This window comes from Ctenocephalides felis, unplaced genomic scaffold (genome assembly GCF_003426905.1).
Source record: "Ctenocephalides felis isolate EL2017-DRISC unplaced genomic scaffold, ASM342690v1 CF-g0.4_SCAFFOLD_03572, whole genome shotgun sequence".
In the NCBI taxonomy this organism is placed as follows: domain Eukaryota; kingdom Metazoa; phylum Arthropoda; class Insecta; order Siphonaptera; family Pulicidae; genus Ctenocephalides; species Ctenocephalides felis.
In genome coordinates, this window is record NW_020539726.1 from 45,998,492 (window position 1) to 46,021,283 (window position 22,792).

At 32.7% G+C, this 22,792-nt stretch overlaps 1 protein-coding gene across 1 annotated transcript in view; it reads left to right on the top strand.

Annotated features, from left to right (window-relative positions):
• Positions 1 to 22,578, top strand: part of LOC113388601 (collagen alpha-3(IV) chain-like) — a 36,941-nt gene extending 14,363 nt beyond the window's left edge. Inside the window, exons 3-35 of the mRNA XM_026625968.1 lie at positions 2,045 to 2,089; positions 2,865 to 3,149; positions 4,810 to 4,925; positions 5,580 to 5,688; positions 6,478 to 6,676; positions 9,298 to 9,477; positions 9,628 to 9,831; positions 10,933 to 10,998; positions 12,189 to 12,449; positions 12,545 to 12,770; positions 12,858 to 12,970; positions 13,999 to 14,225; positions 14,917 to 15,090; positions 15,162 to 15,375; positions 15,446 to 15,778; positions 15,847 to 15,986; positions 16,058 to 16,184; positions 16,256 to 16,456; positions 16,838 to 17,062; positions 17,134 to 17,283; positions 17,357 to 17,461; positions 17,540 to 17,611; positions 17,731 to 17,871; positions 18,042 to 18,140; positions 18,223 to 18,495; positions 18,568 to 18,745; positions 18,830 to 18,944; positions 19,010 to 19,233; positions 19,303 to 19,461; positions 19,528 to 20,646; positions 20,713 to 20,981; positions 22,033 to 22,264; positions 22,349 to 22,578. Of these exons, the coding sequence (XP_026481753.1) occupies positions 2,045 to 2,089; positions 2,865 to 3,149; positions 4,810 to 4,925; positions 5,580 to 5,688; positions 6,478 to 6,676; positions 9,298 to 9,477; positions 9,628 to 9,831; positions 10,933 to 10,998; positions 12,189 to 12,449; positions 12,545 to 12,770; positions 12,858 to 12,970; positions 13,999 to 14,225; positions 14,917 to 15,090; positions 15,162 to 15,375; positions 15,446 to 15,778; positions 15,847 to 15,986; positions 16,058 to 16,184; positions 16,256 to 16,456; positions 16,838 to 17,062; positions 17,134 to 17,283; positions 17,357 to 17,461; positions 17,540 to 17,611; positions 17,731 to 17,871; positions 18,042 to 18,140; positions 18,223 to 18,495; positions 18,568 to 18,745; positions 18,830 to 18,944; positions 19,010 to 19,233; positions 19,303 to 19,461; positions 19,528 to 20,646; positions 20,713 to 20,981; positions 22,033 to 22,264; positions 22,349 to 22,538 (6,771 nt within the window). The 3' untranslated portion in view covers positions 22,539 to 22,578. The remainder of the gene's footprint in view (positions 1 to 2,044; positions 2,090 to 2,864; positions 3,150 to 4,809; positions 4,926 to 5,579; positions 5,689 to 6,477; positions 6,677 to 9,297; positions 9,478 to 9,627; positions 9,832 to 10,932; positions 10,999 to 12,188; positions 12,450 to 12,544; positions 12,771 to 12,857; positions 12,971 to 13,998; positions 14,226 to 14,916; positions 15,091 to 15,161; positions 15,376 to 15,445; positions 15,779 to 15,846; positions 15,987 to 16,057; positions 16,185 to 16,255; positions 16,457 to 16,837; positions 17,063 to 17,133; positions 17,284 to 17,356; positions 17,462 to 17,539; positions 17,612 to 17,730; positions 17,872 to 18,041; positions 18,141 to 18,222; positions 18,496 to 18,567; positions 18,746 to 18,829; positions 18,945 to 19,009; positions 19,234 to 19,302; positions 19,462 to 19,527; positions 20,647 to 20,712; positions 20,982 to 22,032; positions 22,265 to 22,348) is intronic.
• Positions 22,579 to 22,792: the final 214 nt, after the last annotated feature.

Sequence of the window (22,792 nt, forward strand, 5' to 3'; positions counted from 1 at the left end):
TATTTTAATACGGTTTTGTTCTGTCTGTTGACCAAACACTGTCCATTATTTCGATTCCATCAACTTTGTCCGCCCCTGGTATGATTTTTTTGTGCAAAATCAAGCGACAAGGTCCTTCGCTGGTGATCTCTTCGGCAGGATATTCTATCTACTAGATAAAGAACGAACGAATGATAACTGGACGTATGACCTCAGCACTCTTCCTGGCAAAATAAAATAATTTATGTAAAACACACACACATCAAAGGCAAAGATTTAAATAAAAATCGTGCTGATTGCGTAATATTTATTTTCATAATTTTTATCAGAAAGAAAAGGATAATTTAGTCATCGTGATAAATGAAGCTTGGTCCACTGGGATTGATAAAGGGTTGGTTCTTGTAACTTCTTGAAGGGTATCAATTTTTTGAACAACCTTTGCTGAACAACATTAAGGACCTCAATTATAAAACCTCAAAATGCCAACATCCAACATTTACCATCCTTTATCCTAGTAATACTACAATCGTCTGCTCTTGTGTACCCCATTTAGAGGTTTATTACTTATTTTAATGTCTGCCTGTGATATTGCGCCATTGTATATTATCAGTAATGTTTTATAACGAAATATTTAGTGCTCGTTTCATACACATCGAATGTTTTTTAGTGTTTTAGTGTCGATGTCGATACATGGGAACACGACACAAACACTAATATAATATAATACGATGATGAGAGGAGTCAGTGCGATGCATTCAATATTGTACACAGAACAGATTTCTTTGAAAGTCTAATGAACTTTACGTTCCGACGATATTAATATAAATATATAGACTATTATGTTATATATTTATATATACACATTATATATATATACATTTATAATTATTTACTAGTATATATAAACTTACCAGGTTTGAAGAGTCAAAAATGTTATTTATTATCATTTATTATAAATAAATTTAAATAATATTTTTTTTGCATTTTTTCAAATGTAACTCTTATTTAGATCAATTTCTTGAATTATTGTTTCCCTATTTTTAAATCATATTAAATTGTGAAAAACTAAACTTTCATCTAACATTAATAAAATTTATTCATTTTACAATGTATTACGCCAAATTACTACAAGGTCGCAAATTGACCGAAACTGAATATAAAAAGAAGCTTTTGGAGATTTTTCAAAGTTATATGTTTGTAAACTATTTTAAATTACTAAAATTTGTTTGTCAATATTTTTTTATGTTTTTTGTATTTTTTTTGTGCTGAAGCAAAACTCTTTGCTCGAGCATTAATAAAAACGATTTCCCAATTCCAACTTTTGGCTTGTATATAAATATTTTTTTTATAATTTTGATATAATATTTTTTAATATTGATTATGATTTTATTATGAACAAATAAAGAGTCTAGATATAAGTGTCATTTTGCCTGAAGACAAGTTGGCTTTTAAATTTTTTAAATACGGTTCTGTCGTTTTTAAAAGATAAAATTTTGGCTCGCGTATACATACTATTCAGAATGACTTGTAACGTCGAGAGAACAAAATTAGAAAATCCAATTTTTTTACGAAAACATCAAGTTTTCTTGAGGAAAGTTGGTGATAAATTATTTTTTAAGAAATATTCTTAATTTTTAATACTAGATAGATATTTTTTGACTATTTTTATATGAAAATTACAAATTACAAATTTAAAAAAAAAATCGTTTCAGAGTATCTTTTGTAGCTTCAAACATTTTATTTTTTATTTTTAATAGTACAATAATTTTTAACTTAACAGAGGATAATATTTGCAAAAAATACTTTGAGCACTTTGTGGTTTTCGAAATATTATTTTTATGGATGAGTATTTGAAAAACTCTTTAAACATTTTAAAAACAAGTAAAATTACCTAAAGCTTTTATAAATGGATTTTTTCACAAATTTTTCTATATAACTTTTATCTAAATATTTATTTTTAAAGTTTGTTCGGATATTTATTACCTAGATAAAATTATCTAAAAATTTTGTTTATATAAGTTATCAATATTTTTGCTATTTATTAATATTTTATATTAATTTTCAGGGTGACGATGGACCGAGAGGTTATGAAGGATCTCCCGGTATTCCTGTGAGTATTATTTTTTTTTATATATATATATATATATATATATATATATATGTGTGTGTTTATTAACAAATTCTTGAAAATAAAATACTATACATAATTTTTTTAATTCCATATGTTTTCCTCACAGAGCTACACTGTAGAAAAATTAAATACATTTTTAAATTTTATTATATTATTATTAAATCTATTTATATAATTAAAATATATAAATTTTTATTTATGTGCGACGATTTTAATTACACACTACTTTTTATTTTAAAATATTGTTATTAGCTCTATTTAGTAAATTTTTTTAAAGGAGGTAGACCAGTTTTGAAAATTTTAAATTCATAGTTTAACAAATAGTTTTTATTTTTGAAAACTTGGAGCAATTTTTCATTATTTTTGACTGTGAATCTAGAAATGTTATTCACGGTTACTGTTTCAAAGTTTAAATTAATAAAAGTAATAAACATTAACCACAATAACCATAAAATTATCAAAATTACAACAAAGCACTAGATTGCACTTACAAGCTCATAATTTTCTAATATTTTTCCTGCGTTGCCTCCAATTTTTCATGATAGTTACAATCAATACTGTCACCCCATTTTGGCTTTTGACGTTGAAAAGTAATAAAAATTAACCACAATGTCAAAATTACAATAAAGCACTAGGTTGCACTTAAAAGCTCATAATTCTTTTGTTACAATCAATACTATCACCCCATTTGGGGTTGACGTTGAGTTCTGGGCACCTTACTTAGTGTACAATTTTCCTTTATCTTTTACCCCAGGGTTACCCAGGAGAACAAGGAGTCCGTGGCCCCCGCGGCCTGGACGGCTGCAACGGAACCGACGGATCACCCGGTCTTCCTGGTATTCCCGGTCTGATGGGCGGCCGAGGTCTTCCCGGAGACTTCGGGCCTCCAGGAGAACAAGGTGCCCCCGGTGAAGGCGGTGTCAACTCCGAAGGAACCAAGGGTGACCGTGGTGACAGAGGCAGAGACGGAGGTCCTGGTGGATGGGGCGAGAGAGGGTTCGATGGTGATAGGGGGGCTAGAGGACTTATGGGAGACCAGGTAATAAGGGGACATGGAATATATGATCAGAAATTGTATTAGTATTAATTTTTTTTGTTGACACGTTGATTGCCACGATAAGATCAGGAAAATTTTTACATGGGCTATGGTAACTTTATTAGATAATTTGGGTAATAAGGAAACTTTTGCCAAATTCCACGACATTATTTTTTATGTCACACATATATGACTGACATGGCCCTATATTAAAACTTTTCTTAATATATGTTGAACATGACTTATGTGTAACTTCTTAGTGTCAGTCACATATGATTGACATGATAATTACTAGAGAATGCAATACCGATGGAAAATTTTAATACTTGTATTTCGGTATTTTTTCATTTTAAAACCGGAATACCGGTAAATTACCGGTATTTTTATTATCTTAAACAAACGTAAACAAAATTGAAAGTTACTAGTACAAATATAAAAAAAGTCTATACAACTGCAACTATATTAATAGTTGATATATTAAACTAATATAACTATAAAAACAATAAAATAAAACAATAAGTTTATTTTTTTAAATTATAATTTAACAAAAGTATATCCTATTTAATTAATTCATTATCACTATCGAGTATATTGAGTACTTTTCACCAAAAACAAACTTATGAGTAAGAAAGACCAAAAACTCATAAAAGATCATATTACATTATTATAATAAACTGTATTGTCTGTATCCGATGTGTTAAATTAGCATAATCTCGAATATTTTAAAAAAATAATTTTTCTACAGATATATAATTTAAGATCGGATACTTTGCAGAGATAAATAATAAGTTACTATAATTGTTGAGTATTGTTATTTAAAACAATGTGATGCTTCTATAATATTTTCAGACTTCGAAACGTTTTCGAAAATTAATATTTTATAATTGTAATAAGAAGCAAAAAATATTTAGTAATTATCATAATTATTATGTAGAAAGTTAGAAAAAAATAAAGATTACGGCAGGGGTAATCTGTATGATATAAAATATTTTGGCGCAAATATCACTTAAAAACAGTTACATTTTTACAAAAGATGAAACAAACATCATAATCTATTAGTCCAATTCTATTTATTGTAACACGATATGTAGCCCTTAGTAAAGCAATAACTATTTAGTTTAATGACGAGTTGAGATAATATTTGACATTTGTTTATCCTATAGAATCACTTGAAGATATAGCTGTTTATGCGATTATGGAATTTAAAGATAAATTTGTTCAGAGAAATTTAAACTTTAGTGTATTATGTATCAAATAGCGTTTATGTAAAAATACCGAAAATACCGGTATTTTTGGAATAAATACCGGTAAAAATACCGCCGAAAAATCGGGCGGTTTACCGGTAATTCGGTATACCGGTATTGCATTCCCTAGTCCTATACTAAAGTTTTTTTCTACTAAGAAATCGTGTATGTAAAACATATATATTTGACATGGCTCCTGCAAAACTTTTTGGTGTCAGTAACATATGACTGACATGGCAATTACCATATTAAACAATGTTTTTTCAAACACCTGTTACAAAAGGGACAAATAATATTGTAGCACCAAAAATGTTTGACCATTATCAGAGGGACAATATGACTAAGAACATTTTATCAATGTCTAAGATTTTATCAATTATCTAAGACATTTTATCAATAATGTTATTTATTATTTTTAGGGTCCAGATGGACTCCCAGGAATTCCAGGACAACGTGGTGAACGTGGTGAACCAGCCAGACCAGTACCAAGAGGTGCCAAAGGTAGAAAAGGAGAAAAAGGTGGCAGATCCGTAGTGTAAGTCAAAAATAAAATTATTTTTTTGGATATTTTAGTATTTAGTAGGATAGAAAATTAGTAATTCTAACTTGAGACATTAAATTAAGACAAATATCAAACTTAGAACTCGAGTTTTTATCTTGGTTGATCGTTGAATATATATTATTGAAATTATTAAAATTTATTATAATTCACTATGATTAATTTTTTATTAATTCAATTATGAAAAAATAAAAATTTAATTATTTTTTATCACATAGTATATATTATAAGACATTTTACCCACATATATATGTTTTAGGATTTAAAATATTTATTTAAATTGTTATACATTTTATTTAATTTCTCATAATTTTTATAAATTTTAGTGTTTAATTTCTTGATGTATTTTTAGGATCTAATAATATATTTTTATAATAGAGGTTTATGTTTTCGCCATAAAATACAATATTAGAATAAGAAATTATTTGTTTATGTTTGTATGAGCTAAAATTTGACCTTTTGTCAACGTTTTCCCTAAAAGGCTGCACCGATTTCAAAAAAATGATCCCTTAGGACATACACCATGTCTGTCCAAATATCAAGTTTTAATCTCAAGACAATTACAACATAGTTAGTTAGCTTCCTGGTTTATAAATTTAGACTATAAACTATCATTTTTTACTTTTGTAGACATCCACTGGAAACTCCTGATATCATCGAAGCCACCAAAGGTGAACCTGGTGAAGACGCAAGGGTTCTTGTTGGACGACCAGGAATGAGAGGAGATAAAGGATTTAAGGTAAATTAGGAAAATATCTTTGTCTTCATTCATCAAATATCAAATCAGGCTTACTGACTTTATATTTCTTTTAATAATGAATTCCGAAAGCTTTTCTTGGATCTTTAAATGGCTATTGGATTTATATGTAATATTTTTCTGTCTTGGCTAAGTAGTTTTATTAAATGAATAAAATATTTTTTTTTAAAATTTTGCAATATTTAAAGACAAAATTGAAATAATTAAAATTGATAAGTATAAAGCAAAAAATAACTTTTTCTTAATTTGGGATTACATATACGAGTAGATATATATCATTCGGGTTGAATATGTTTAGGAGGAACTAAATGATTATTCCCTAATACATAATATATTTATTGAAAATACCTAAATATTAACCTAATAGATTTCTTATAATTATAACATTTATTTCCTAATAATTTATACTAATGTATATTATCTGTCTAAATATATTTATTGTTTGAATGTATTTGAACTATCAAAATTGGTTATCTAAATCTCTTTTAAAATTTGTGAAAGAAAAAATATTACATCTAAGGTAACTCTCAAAATTCATTTCTAAAGATTCCAATATAATATTTAAATCATCATCAATTCCAACTACTAGAAATTATTTTTATTTACTTCCTCAATTTAATCTTTTGATAAAATAAATTAGTTACAAAGGAAAATATAACTCTTAATAAAAATAAAAATTCTACTAAATAGTACTAAATTATAAAAAAATTATAATAATTTGAAATTGATTTAATAGATTATTATATAATATTTTTATTTTCTATTTCCTAGGGAGATGCTGGTCTCCCAGGTTTTGCCGGTGTAAAAGGAGCAGAGGGTCCAGAAGGACCAAGAGGCAAAATTGGACGACAAGGCTTGCAAGGACTTCCTGGTGAGAAAGGTGTCAAAGGTGCTCCTGGTTATGCTGGAAAAGATGGTTTTGATGGCGAGAAAGGTGGTCGAGGAGAGGAAGGTTTTCCTGGATTGCCAGGTAGGAAGGATATTTGATCAAATTCTAGAAACAACTTAGATATAGTATTCAAGAAGTTTGTCATTCAATCATTCAAATTAATTGAATGGTGTAACAACTGCTAATATTGGTTTCAATTACTATTTTGAAGTATACCGAGTTGTTCAAGGAGTTTGTGTTTTGAAAGAATGTTATAAATGATTTAGTTTAAAACAACTTTGTATAATATTTGATGTATATTAGTAGAATGGTTTAAAAGTTACAAGATTATAAACTAATGCATAAACATATTGTGTGTGAAATTGGTATTTTAATTTTTTTTAGTAATTTTCAAGTATACCGAGTTTCTCTAGAGGTTTATAGAGTAATAACGAATGATATATTATTTAATTTTGAACAAATTCATCAAATAATTCATATAAATCACACAATAAAAGTTACAAAATAAATTATAATTAAATGCATTTAAACGAGTTGTCCTTTCGTTGCGCCATATGCTGTATCTATGAATATTCTTTTAAAATAATTGTTTAGTTTTAATTACAATTTTAGAGTATACCTAGTTAATGTAGGGCGTCGAGTTGTAAAAACATAATATAGATTATTTAAGTTTGAACAAATTTGTCAAATATTTTATTGACATCAGATGCATCGTTTGAATGTTACAAGCGATACGATAAATAAATGCACAGATATAAAAAAAATCAATGAGGTCAGTTTTAATTACTATTTTTGATGACTATTTTAAAGTATACCGAGTTTCTGTAGGGTTTTATAATGTGAGAGCGAATTATACATTACTTAATTTTTAACAAATTTGTCAAATATTCCGGACAAATTAAACAAATTGTTTAAATGTTATATCAGAAATAATAAATAAATGCATATAAACGAATTGTCTAGTATTTGTACGATAACGGTACAATAGTTGTGAATATACATTTTGTGTACTTAAATTAATTGCTTATTTTTAATTAAGTATTTGAAGTTTACTGAGTTTTGTAGAGTATGGAATTGTGAAGAAATATTGTAGATTATTTAATTTTAAACAAATTTGTCGAATATTTTATTGATATCAGATAAATCGTTCAAAAGTTACAAGGGATACAATAAATAAATGCACGGATATAACAATCAATGTAGTTTGTTTAATTTAGTACTCTTCATGGCTATTTTAAAGTACACCGAGTTGCTGTATGGCTTTATAATGTGAGAACGAATTATGTATTATTTAATTTTGAACAAATTTGTAGATTATTTCATATATACAATAACGATGCAACTAAATACATTTAGTGTACTTTAATTATTTTTAATTAAAATTTTAAAGCATACCGAGTTGTTGTAGAGTATGGAATTGTAAAGAAATATCGTAGATTATTTAATTTTAAACAAATTTGTTGAATATCTCATTAACATTAGATGAATCGTTCAAAAGTTACGAGAGATATAAGAAATAAATGCACAGATATGAAAATTCAATGCAGTCAGTTTAAAATACTCGCGTTTGATGGCTATTTTAAAGTATACCGTGTTTCTGTAGGGCTTTATAATGTGAGAACGAATTATGTATTATTTAATTTTGAACAAATTTGTAGAATATTCCATATAAATCAGACAAACCGTTCAAAAGTTACAAAATAAATTATAAATAATAAATGCGTATATGAATGAGTTGTCCAGTAGTTGCACAATAACGATATAATATTTGTGACTACATATAGTGTACTTAAATTAATTACTCATTTTTAATTAGATATTTAAAGTATACTGAGTTGTTGTAGAGTTTGGAATTGTAAGGAAATATCGTAGATTATTTAATTTTAAACAAATTTGTTGAATATCTCATTAATATTAGATGAATCGTTCAAAAGTTACAAGAGATAAAGAAATAAATGCACAGATATAAAAATCAATGTAGTTAGTTTAATTTAGTACTTTTCATGGCTATTTTAAAGTATACCGAGTTGCTGTAGGGCTTTATTGTATTAGAAAAAATTATAGATTATTCAATTTTGAACAAATTTGTAAAATATTCCATATAAATCAGACAAACCGTTTAAAAGTTACAACATAAATTATAAATAAATGATATGATGAAAGTTTTGTCGACGTTGATACATATTTGTAAAATTTTTTGCAGCCCAATCGTCGAATTAAAAAAAGATTCTACTAAAAAAGGTCTTTTTTTAATTCGACGGTTGGGCTGCAAAAAATTTTACAAATAAATGATATATAAACGAGTTGCCCAGTAGTGTTTTAGTTTGAATTAATTACTTATTTTAATGGAAAATTTAGAGTATATTGAGTTGCATTAGGGATTCGAGTTGTAAAAGCATATTATACCTTATTTAATTTCAAACAAATTTGCAAAATATTTTATTTTCATCAGATAAGTCATTTAAAAGTTACAAGAGATAAAAAAAAAATAAATACACAGATATAAAAAAGTTAATGGAGTCAGATTAATTTAGTACTTTTGCTGGCATTTTTAAAGTATACCGAGTTGTTGCAGGGCTCATAATATTAGAATAAAACATAGAATATTTAATTTGAAACAAATTTGTAGAATATTTCACACACATCAAACAAACCGTTTAAAAGTTTCAAGCGATATAATAAAATTTTTATACATATTTCAGGTCGCCAAGGTGATATAGGTCTTCCAGGTCCCTACGACCCACGCTTGGACACTATAAGCGTGGGACCCGTTGGTCCTCAAGGTCTTCCTGGTTATCCTGGAGAACCTGGAATGGCTGGAGTCCCTGGATTGAGAGGTGTTATTGGTGCTATTGGACCTACTGGACCTCCTGGACCCAAAGGTAAAGGAATAATAAACTTATCACAATTCCATTCCACTATTACATCATACTTATAAATATTTCATCGATAGCAATATATAAAAATTCTATTCCTTGAATTATATTTTTAACTCCTGTTTATTACAAAATGTGTTTTTACTTATTCTTTAGGTTTCCCTGGAGCACCAGGTCCAAAAGGTACTTCCCAGAAAGGTGAAAGAGGTCGAGATGGTGCACAAGGTTCAAGAGGCTCACAAGGTCTTCCTGGTTTCGAAGGACCAGTCGGACCACAAGGACCTAAAGGCAACCGTGGAGAAACTGTGATTGGACCACAAGGCTTGGATGGACTCGATGGACTTCCAGGTAAGAAAGGATAAAGGATAATTAATAATCCTTATATCAAACGAGTCAATAATGGTTTTTGTTTAAAGTCTTTGGAAACTTTTGTTTTCTTTAAGGGGCACAACTAGTGTGAAATTATGAAAAAATCGATTTTTGTTTTTTTTCGTATTTTGGTAGATTACACCTTTAAAAATAACATAAAATTTCAAATCGATATCTCAAATAGTTTTCGAGTTACAGCCATTTAAAAAGTATATATATAGTATATAGTACAACGATCATTTTATCTTTAAACGCGTTTTTCTCGAAACAGCAATTTTCGAATTTGCTGCAGTGATTACTCAAAAACGAATGATCCAATCACTATCAAATTTCTTTTACATGTTCTTTATATGGTTCTCCGTAAAATGAACTATCAAAAAATCGAATTTTGATCAAAAAATCGAATTTTGGCAGTCGAAAAACGACCAAAATTTTGGGTAAAATTGGACTTTTTTTTTTTAAAACGCCGCGGATTTGTCAATTTTTGATTTATTTTTTTTATCGTAGTTCATTTTACAGACAATATTATCTAGTTTAACGAATTTTTTTTTTTTTTTGATTTCATCCACGTAGAAGACCGGAATCACTGCAGCAGTTAAGGGCCTTTTTTTTGTCGCGCCGTTGGAGATCGACGATAACTTAAAAAAAATTTAATTTTTTCCTTCAAAAATTTTACTACATATTCTTAAAACATGTATAAATATATTCCTAAAATTTTGAAATGATTGATAAAGTCGTTTTTTTTATATAAATTTCCAAAAATCACCTTTTTTTAGGCGGTTACACTAGTTGTGCCCTTTAATATTAATTCTTTGTTCAATATTATCCAAAAGCAGAAAAATTTCAGAACGAGAGAATAATATATTAGGTTGTCAAATATCTTCTTTCCGCCTTTTTGTATGCAATGCAATGCAAAAAAGCGGAAGGGAGATATTTGACAACCTAATATTTCATTGTTAAATTTTGTCTTTCTGCAAAAAACCTTCATTGACTCAGCTAAATTTTAATGAACATTAAGACAGTAATTTAATTTAAGTTAATTAAACATTAGACAGTAGTTAGTTTATTATTGATTATATTTTTTTTTTCTAGGTTTTCCTGCAGCAAAAAGTGCAGAAAATAGAAATCGAGTTTTTGAGAGAATGGATCATGCGATTTGTATGATACAAAAAACATTGAGTTCGTAATGATTGGTTATTAGTTTTTGGCAAAGGTAGGACCAGCGGTTCAGGAGATACAGAGCTAAATGTTAAGAAAATGACAGTTTTTGAGAGAACTAAGCGTGCGATTTAATTGATTCAAAGAACTTTCTGCTTGTTTCAACAAAATAATTGCTTTTGGAAAAAAAATGTATCTAATTTTTTTTTCAAAAAATATTTTTTTATTTTGGATTAAAAATTCAAAAAATTACCCAGGATAAGCACAGTCTAAGCGCCACTCTGGTGCAAATGTTTACCCAAGTGCGTTTAGACTGTTTATATACTGGAGCACTTTTTCAATTTTGTGTAAACTAGGCAACTATTTTTTTTTTTTGAAATTGAATTAGAAATGAAATGACGGTTGTTAATGTTCTGGAAATAAATTGATTTATGATTTACATTTGATTTGCTCAGATATAACAAACAAGATAGCAAAAATAATGAAAGTTACAGTATTTGTAATAATATATTTGAAAGTGTTTAAAATTTCTCGAATATTTCATTACGGTACGGGAAGTTAAGGCAATTTGCCTTAAGGCACGATGCCATACACCACTAGTTTATAAAATGTTGCCAATTTGCTGATGAATTAATAATTTTTACGACAAAAATCTTGTGCCGATTTTATAAATTCTAAAACTGTTTGAACATTTTTAGTTTAAAATCGTTTTCAAACAAACATCTTAAAATATTATAGGCTTATGAAAAGTTGTGGCAATTTCCAACTGTATTTATTTTGAAAATAATCGTTAATATCTTACAGAAAATTATTTCTGAATTCCTAAAGGAATTTTTTTGAATTTTTGATTACTTTAGGATTTTGGCTAAAATGTTGACGATAGTTTTTGCACTTATCTGATAATTATGAAGAAACGTCTCGGCCGATCGTCGCGTATCTTATAAATATATAAGTGCATATGTGTGTGTATGTATGTATGTATGCATAATATGTAGATACTCACATATATAAATGCACGCGGAACAAAGGATTTGTTATCTTACTTCCTGTTGTTTCCGGATGTTTTTTGAGTATGTGGGATGTCAGATTAGAATTATATATATATGTAGTTTCATACTATTTTTATCATCGCATCTATTAAATATTAAATTAATTTTATTTACCAATCTCTATTTATCATTTCCCTTCAGGTGAGAAAGGCGTCAAAGGTACCCCAGGAGATTCCGGTGTAGACGGTCGTCCAGGTGCTCCAGGATGGCCAGGTTTACCTGGTCCCAGAGGACCCAAGGGCGAAGGCGGTCGTCCTGGCCCTCCAGGTCCCAAAGGTCTGCAAGGTATGCCCGGAAGAAATGGAACCACTGGACGTCCTGGAGAGAAAGGTGTTAAAGGACGATTGATTTATCCTGGATCACAACAAGGAAGGGACGAGAGAGGAGACCCTGGATACAGAGGTAAAATAAAAAACAATGATGATAAAATATATTTGTCCTTTCATTCCAGTTATTTTGTCATCTTTCTATTTTTAAATATATCTATTATCTTTTAGGTTTGGCCGGTGATGTTGGTCCCCGTGGTGAGCCTGGTCCAGATGGACCAGCAGGTAGACCTGGATCCTTCGGTTTCAAAGGAGAACCAGGTGAGGATGGAAGACCTGGAGCTCCTGGACGCAATGGAACTGCTGGTTGGGATGGCAGAGATGGTGAGAGAGGAGACGATGCTGACAGGGTGCCTCTGTATGCCCTTGTCGGAGCCCCTGGAGCTGATGGTTTGACGTGAGTAAAGAAAGATAATCACTTATTACTTTTAAAATTTCATACTTTATGAGTCCTTGTAAACTTTATGATGTTTATTTCTATTAGTGGTTTACCTGGTGAGCCTGGTAACGATGGTCGTAGAGGAGAACAGGGAGATTCTCAACCACAGCCTTTGTACACTGGAGAAGTCGGTCTTAAGGGTGCACCTGGAGATAGAGGTAATTTAATCGATCTATTTAACAAATTCGAAATAATGTTAATATATCTATTCCAATATATAATCTATGGATCTATTATAAATTTTATTTGTTTATTTATTTATTTATTCATAAGCAAGCCGTAATCAATAATAATAGATATTATTTCAGGCTCTTGTCAAGCTTATTCATAGTTAATATTTAAAGGATAGTAATTTTATAATAATCATAGTAGCTGCACGAATTTCGCTTCTGAAAAAAAAGAGCTGAAAAAAAGCATTCGAACATTAAATACAATGTTTATCATATTAAAGTCTATTTGACCACGAGTCAAGCTCAAAATTCTTGCACAAGCTTGAAAGTTATACTCATTTAAAACCGTAAAAATGTTAAATTAATAAAATAGCAATAAAAAAAAAATTAAAAAAAAATATGGTTGTACAGGCGATCAAATGGTCAGACTACATAGATAAAGGATAAGGATTATGCAAGAAAATAGTTATTGAAATCAAATTGAGAAAATTCAGTAATGTCATAAAAAGCTAAATTTTTAAAAAGATTAACTAGGGAAGCATGAAATTTTTTTGCTGTCTGAGTTTCGGATGTTGAGTGGAAGTTTATTCATAAGCTGAATACCTAGACCGTCGATCGTATTGAAAGACCTAATTTAATAGGTTGTCAAATATCTCCCTTCCGCCTTTTTGTATTATAAACCAAGAACAAAAAAGCGGACAACCTAATATATGTGCGCGCCTTAATAAGTTTGTGTCTAGTGTTGTAGTTTGAGGAGGACGAAGCCATATCAAAAGGTTTCGAATTGTTTTTGATGAAAGATAATGTTACCAGCAGAAAAATGCATGGGACAGTTAGAATATTGTGTTTTTAAATATGGGTCTGCAGGAAGCTTTACTGGGCAAGGAAAAAATTATTCGAATAGCTCTTTCTGAAGCTTAAATATTTTAATTAGTTCGGATGAAAAACCCCAAATAAAATAGATCCCTTCCAATGTATTATATATTAATTTATTAAGACTATAACTTTTTCTTCAGGTTATCAAGGTTTAACCGGAACCAAAGGCGAGCCAGGAGAATGGGGCGTTGATGGATTACCTGGTTTGAGAGGTTTGCCTGGAGTTTCTGAAGCCGGTCCTACTGGATTCAAGGGTTACCCTGGCATGGTTGGAGACAGAGGTCCACAAGGTTTACCCGGAGCTCCAGGTCAAGAAGGACCTAAGGGTTATCCTGGCAGATGGGGAATGAAAGGAGACCGTGGTGATGTAAGATTAATAACTTATGATCTTGACGATTATAATATATATATACATATATATATATACATATATATATATATAATATATATATATATATATATATATATATATGATTTAGTTGTTAATTTGTTGAGATATATGAGTAAGTTCTTGTGGGGCGATACATCAAAGAATAAAAAGCAAAGATTTATAAATTAATCTTTAATTCCAAACGTTTCGACATTCAATTTAATGTCATCATCAGTGGATCTAAAAACAGTATGAAAAATTAGTATATCTAGGTAATTATAATATATATGGATCGGTATAGTAGCTATAAAATAAGAGAAAAATTAACAAAACAGCAACACTTAACAACAAACAAAATATAAAAGATAGAAAAGGTAATAGACACTAGATATTAAATAAATAAAAAAGAAAAAGAATATATGCATAAATATATAAGTACACACACATATATATATTATATATATATATATATATATATATTTATATATATATACACCTAAGTCTGTTTTTACACGGAGATTGGTTCCAGAAACCGTGTAAAAAAAAAACGTGTAAAAAAAGACATTGATCTTATACAAAAATGGGTGATTTGTTCCTAATCTCTAAAACCTATTAAATTGGTGAAAAACAAGAATTTTTAAGAACAAGAATTAATTAGTGCTATTCACATTTGCTTTTTTCTTTTTAGGTTGGTGTGTCATACATTCCTGGAGACGCTGGTATTGGCGGTCTAGATGGTTTGCCTGGTGAGATGGGAGACCAAGGACATCCTGGAAAATCTGGAAGACCTGGACCTGATGGTGTTAAAGGTATGAAAGGACCTAAAGGAGCTCCTGGACTTGTCGGATACACGGGAATGACTGTAAGTTGCTATTTAGGCATAACACATACAATATCATTTTTAGAAATTAATGAGTGTTTTTATTTGTGTAGGGTCTTAAAGGTCATGCTGGAGATACCATCCCTGGTTTACCAGGTATCGCCGGTGCTCCTGGACAGCCTGGAGCTATTGGTGAATTTGGTGAAGAAGGACGCAGAGGACCTGATGGAGCTCCTGGACTTAGAGGAAGACGCGGAGAAAAGGGCGAACCTGGTGCTGAAGGACGTAGAGGTCCTGATGGTTTTGCCGGACCCAAGGGTTACATAGGTAAATTGCACTAAAAAATTTAACAAATTTCACATGCCTCAAATTTATTGTCATTATTTTTTTTCCCTAGGTCATTTTGGTGCTCCCGGAAGAGCTGGGGAACATGGAGAACAAGGTGAACAAGGTATGATGGGTGAACCGGGTTTGACTGGTAGACCAGGAAAACCTGGACCTATGGGAGATATGGGATTCAAGGGAATTACTGGAGATGTCGGTTATGTGGGAGCAGAAGGCCGTCCAGGTGTGCGTGGATTCAAGGGAATGCAAGGTGACTCTGGTTTGCCAGGTCTTGCAGGTTTGCCTGGTGAGAACTCATTCAGTGGACCTAAGGGAGAAGTTGGAGAACCTGGTTTGCCTGGAATTCAAGGATATGATGGATTACCGGGTCTTGATGGACTTAAAGGTAAGATATTATACATTATCGTTTTCTCCAGATTGCAGCACTTTTTATATGATTATTCTGTTTGTCAGGTGAGGCTGGTGATCAAGGTTTATCAATTGACGGAGAGCCGGGTTGGCAGGGTGTGCAAGGAGAACCAGGTTGGGCTGGTTTGAATGGAACTGCTGGACTTCCAGGTCTTCCTGGAGATCGAGGATTTGATGGATTTAATGTGAGTGTCATTATTTTGCAATTACGACTGCTTTTAACATTTGCATAGTCAACAAGTATTTTTTATTTTAGGGAGAACCTGGTGAGCCAGGTCCTAAAGGTTTCCCAGGAAGGCCAGGAAGAGATGGTCGTCCAGGTTTGAAAGGAGAACGTGGTTGGACTGGATTACCTGGATTAGCAGGACCTAGAGGTTTAACCGGTATGTATATAAATCAATTATTAATTTATCATATTGAGACAAAATAATTCATTTTGTTTTTATTTTGCCAGGAATGCAAGGTGATCCAGGTCAAATGGGTCGCGATGGTATGCCTGGTGACATCGGTGTACCAGGAGCAAGAGGTCTCCCAGGTATCCCTGGACGCAAAGGTTTCCCCGGAGCTCCAGGTTTTGCCAGCTATGCCAGTGCCACAAAGGGAGAACGAGGTGAATCAGGATACAGAGGCTTGACTGGACTCGAAGGAGAACGAGGTAATAAACACATATCTAATATTTCAAATATATTATGACACAAGACATAAACTTGTAAATGTCCCACATTGAAACTCGCCTCCTCATTTAATACCTTAGATGGTCTGGGAAGTTGAAAATAGGAAATTTTATAAATTACCCAACACATTTTTTAAAGAGCAAGTTTTTTACTCTATTGATGAGTTATAACTTTCAGTAAATTATTCTGTAAAACTTAGAATAAGATTTTGAGTGAACATTTATTTTTTTTAATTATATTTCATTTAGTATAGTATGTATCATTATCTATTAATTTAAGTTATGTACCATTGTATAATTGTATAAATATAAATATATGGAGTATATATCTATTTATGGATACTGATACCTTTTTTTAATTAGGTGAGACTGGTGCTGTGGGTTACATTGGTCTCAAGGGAGAACGAGGTGAGACTGGATATGCTGGATTAGAAGGTATCATTGGAGCACCTGGACCTAAAGGACAACGTGGTGAAGACGGTCGTCCTGGTTTACCGGGATTGTCTGGATCAAACGCTGAACCTGGAGAGGAAGGAAGGCCAGGTTTGGATGGTCCTCCTGGTTTGGATGGTTTACCTGGCGCTAAAGGTAATAATGAGGACAAAAATATGACAAGACTGTTGAAAATGATTTATACATTTTTATTATTTTATTTCTAGGTGCACCTGGTGATTACGGTCTAGACGGTTTAGATGGACCAGATGGTGAAATAGGTTTCTCACTTGCTGGACCTAAAGGCTTTGCTGGTGATCAAGGATATAGAGGACCCAATGGACGTCCTGGAGCTGCAGGGCTAAGAGGACAATCTGGTTAGTCTAAGATCTAATACACTCTGATGACAGATTTGTTTTTTTTTTACTTACTGTTGAATATTTTATTTAGGTTTCCCTGGATTGCCCGGCTTGAAGGGTATGAGGGGTGAGCCGGGTGTTGCTGCCATCAGCTTCAAGGGAATGAAGGGTATGCCGGGATATAGTGGACTGCCAGGTAGGAATCTCAAATACGATTTATAAATTAACTTTTTATGAGTTTTGGAAATAATAAAGTATATTTTTTTGTTTACAGGCAGAGATGGAGAACGAGGAACGAGAGGAGATGATGGTTTGGACGGCCTACCTGGTTTACCAGGACCTAAAGGTACCTATTATTAAAATCAATGGAACTTCCACATATTAAAACAGAAGAGTTATTTTGATCTTTACTTATTTCATTAAATAAATAATTATATTATTAATAAACTAATTTTATTTACTAAGGTGTTCCTGGATTGCCTGGAGAGCCAGGGCCTCAAGGATTACCAGGTTTGCACGGTTTGAAAGGTCCTCGGGGTGACAGAGGAGACGCTTATCCATCCTACATGTTGATTAAGGGAGAAAGAGGAGACCCAGGATTTGATGGTAAAATACTTTATAATTTTAAATATATTGTTTGTATTTATTCTATAACTTTTTGTCAAACCTCAAAAATTTAAACTTTCTAAATCAATCCTTTAAAGACACTTATATTAAAAATATTTAACATTTGTCGATTTACTATAATTTATTTAATTATATCTTGTTTAATTCAGGTGCCCCTGGATGGAGAGGAGAAACTGGTAACCCAGGTTTGCCAGGTTTGGATGGACCTACTGGTGAAATTGGAGAAGTTGGATATCCAGGACGTCCAGGTAACACATCTATACATATAATTCACTTCATGAATAAACTTTATATAAATTATTTCTTGATTTTCAACTTTATTTCTTCTAGGACCACCTGGTCAGCCAGGTCCCATTGGAATAGTCGGTCTTCCAGGTCTTCAAGGTCTTGCGGGTCAACCTGGTTACCCAGGAGTCCGCGGTCTTCCTGGTGACGATGCTCCACCACCGCCACCACCCAGACAAAGAGCTCTATTATTCGCAAGGCATGCTCAAGGTGGTAGAACTGCCGGAACAATCTGTCCTGCAGGAACCAGCGAGATGTGGACCGGATACTCCTTGTTGCATATCACTGGAAATGGAAAGGTTCATGGTCAAGATTTGGGTATGTTGATGAAACGATAAATGAGAGTGGAATCAGAGACGTGTTGTTGCAATGTTGTGATTTTGTCAATAGGTGCTCCTGGATCTTGTATGCGTAGGTTTAGCACAATGCCATATTTGTTCTGTGATTCAAAGAATGTGTGCAATGTTGCTCAAAGAACTGATTACTCGTACTGGTTGACGACTGATGTGCCGATGCCACAGAATGTTAAATTTATACCAGCTACTGATGTTGCTCCATACATATCTAGGTAATTTATTTTTTACAACAGATCAGGACTACATTTTTATAAATTTTGCAATTTCAATAATACAATTAATATTTTTTTATTCAGTTGTGCTGTTTGTGAGGCTCCTAGTCGATTGGTTGCTTTGCACAGCCAGTCAAGTGACATTCCTGATTGTCCAGAATCCTGGGAACTATTATGGACTGGTTACAGTTTCTTGATGGTTAGTATTTGAATTAATTTATATACCACAAATCGAAAAATATTGATTTTTTCTTTTCCTTACAGCACACCGATGCTGGCGCAGAAGGCTCCGGCCAATCCTTATCATCTCCTGGATCTTGTCTGGAGAAATTCCGTGCTTCACCGTTCATCGAATGTCATGGTCATGGTAGATGTAACAAGTACGCCACTGCCAACTCTTACTGGTTGGCAGGAATCAAGGAACATGAGATGTTCGAGAAACCAATATCAGAAGCCAAGAGTGCAGATGTTACCGATAAAGTCAGCAGGTAATAAAAAAGACTGTATTATAAAATTCTTTCATCTGATGTCTCTACTAATCGATGGATTTTTGATAGATGTGCCGTTTGTATGCGCAAACGCTATTCGAGATCATTTGCTCCTGGTACATTTGGTGGGTCATCCTCATCTCGCGGACAAATTGGAGGTGGTTACCCTGTGACTTCAGAGAATGAAGTTGTGCCTGAAGATCCTTACTCTTCAAGTTCACAAGATAGGTGGGTCACAATAATTTGAGATATCAAAAGAGTTGAATTTAATACTTATGTTTTTGTTTGCAACAGAAGAGATCGTTATGGCAGACCAGGTGAAAGTTCCTATGATAGAAGACCAGAAGATCAAGATCGATATGGTGGTAGACCAGAAGACCGAGATCCTTATGGTAGAAGACCAGACGAACAAGATCCTTACGGTAGAAGGCCAGAAGAGCAAGATCCTTATGGTAGAAGGCCAGACGAACAAGATCCTTACGGTAGAAGAACAGAAGACCAAGATAGATATGGTGGCAGACCAGAAGACCGAGATCCTTATAGTAGTCGACCAGAAGACCAAGATCGATATGGTGGCAGACCTGAGGACCGAGGTTCTTATGGCAGAAGGCCAGACGAACAAGATCCTTATGGCAGACGACCTGATGAACAAGATCCTTATGGTAGCAGACCAGGTGAACAAGATCCTTATGGAGGCCGTCCTGGCTCCGACGATAGATACGGAAGCCGACCATCAGAACAAGATCCTTATGGCAGAGGTCCAGAAGAACAAGATCCATACGGAAGACGCACCGAATCAGAAGATCGCTACGGTGGAAGACCATCAGAACAAGATCCATACGGAAGACAACCAGATGAACAAGATCCTTATGGCAGAAGACCTGACGAACAAGATCCTTATGGTAGACGACCTGACAAACAAGATCCTTATGGTAGACGACCAGATGAACAAGATCCTTATGGAAGACGACCAGATGAACAAGATCCTTATGGCAGAAGACCTGATGAACAAGATCCTTATGGAAGCAGACCAGACCATGACAGGCGTACTGAATCCGAAGATCGTTATGGTGGAAGACCAGACGAACAAGACCCATATGGACGCAGACCTGACCATGAACAAGATCCCTATGGACGCCGACCTGATGAACAAGATCCTTATGGAAGACGTCCAGATGAACAAGATCCATATGGACGCAGACCTGATCACGAACAAGATCCTTATGGACGTGTAGATGAACGTGATCCTAGATACAATGCTTCTCGAAGCAACCACAGCGAATCCAGCAGCTACGACTCAAGATACCACCAAGGATCTCAGGATGGCGGAAGCAGAGGACATTACGATCCTTCAGACCCAAGATATTCACAACAGGGTTCTTCACAAGGAGGATTTGACCCTACAGATCCAAGGTAATAAAAGATCATACAAACAATAGAATGCATTTACAATACGCAGACTAATAACTTTTTTTTCAGGTTCTTCCAAGGCTCTCACGAGCAAGGGCAGTATGATCCTTCAGATCCCAGATATCACCAATCAGGACACTCCGGCTCCAGCCAGTATGATCCATCTGATCCGAGGTACTTCCAAGAATCAGGACGTGATCAACATGGATCAGGTCAAGCAGGACATTATGATCCTTCCGATCCTAGATACCAGCAAGGCTCTGGCCATGGTGGATCAGAAAGCTCATCATTCCAACATGGTCAATTCGATCCATCAGATCCTCGATTCTCACAACAAGGTAAAAGAAATATAGCGTAGAAAGGGGCAACAAGGGCCACTATTTAACTACCCGTAGGGTAAGTTATTTTAATGGGCCGAATTGAAAATTTTTACATTTCTTGACGTTTTGAAGGTTTCTGAACGTTTTGGCATACTTCAGAAAAAATGGATGTGTGTGTGTGTGTATGTATGTATGTATGGTTACAAATTTTCGCCCACGTTTTCGGGCGTACGGATCATGGTTTAAAAAACATTCGATTCCTATTGATAGGGAAAAGAGCTGATTAGTTTTTGGCGAAGGCAGGTCCAGCCGTTTCGGAGATACGGAGCAATGAGTGCAGAAAATAGAAATCGAGTTTTTGAGTGAACGGAGTATCCGATTTGAATGATCTAAAAAACATTCAATTAGTAATGATTGGGAGAAGGGGTTATTAGTTTTTCGCAAAGGCAGGCCCAGCCATTTCGGAGATACAGAGCTAAATGTACAAAAAATGGCAGTTTTTGAGAGAACTAAGCGTCCCATTCAATTGATTCAAAGAACTTTCTGCTTGTCTTAACAAAACAATTGATTTTGGAAAAAAAAATTGTTCCATTTTTTTTATTTTTTTTTTAATTTTTAATTTTTTGTATATCGAAAATAATTCAGATTTTATTTTTAATTCTGACTATAGCTTTAATATACTTTAAAAAAATAATTTCAACTCTGCAATTCAGTTGATATAATTCTTATAAATATTAAACAATGTTGCAATATTTATAATAATCTATTTGAAAATATTCAATATTCCTCGAACATTTCGTTACGGTACGGCAAGTTCCAGCAATTTGCCTTAAGGCACGATGCCACCCACCCCACTAGTTTATTTTTAATTTTGAAGAGGATTTATAGAATGATAGCTCTGATGACAAATTTTAGAAAAATGGCAAAAAAAAAACATCTGCATGTTGAATTATCTATGAATTTTACTATAGAGTATAGTTTGATAGTTGTTTTTTTTAGTATAATTACTAAAAAATAAATATATAAACAGTTTGTCTAGATTTAGATAATTAGTATCTTTTTCTCTTAGGTATCCAGTGGTTCACATTAGATCCAAATGATCCCAAGTTTGCTAAATTGATGGAAGATTTGCAACGCAGAGGTGGATTCACATGGACAAGCACAAGCGGTGATAATGCAGAGCTGTTGAGGGCACTCACAACATTCCAACAACAATCTGGTGGTAACTTGGCCAGCATTTCGTTTGATGAATCTGATGATACTTACAGGAGATTGATGGACGAACTTCTGAGGGACAGCAGGTAAGAAATAATAATACAATCATATATATATATATATATATATATATATATATATATATTATATATTTATCTATTTTTTCCTAGGTTGCAACAGCAGTTGGCAAGTCCAGAGCACCACTATCCGTCCAACCTGACTTCAGGTGCCCAAGGGGTCTCTCCAAGGGACCCATTCCGTCAAAGGACGGGAGCCTCCCATTTGAGGTCGGCAAATGGTAAGAAACGAAGAAAAGGAAAGAAGCTGAGGACCACGACCACAACACCAGCCAGTGCGTAGAATCACTCATTGACATGATGTGATACTAATTAAGTAGACAGATGAGAGAAGAAACATTTATATATACATATATATATATATATATATATATATATATAAATGTTTCGAGAGATAAATAAATTCTTTATAATATATTTAGAGTATATATAAATAACACAAATCCAGTGCCTCAAATTATTTTTCTACATGTATATATTCTCTTCACTGCCGACTATCAAAAATAGTCTTTGTCTATTTTTGTATATAGTTATAAA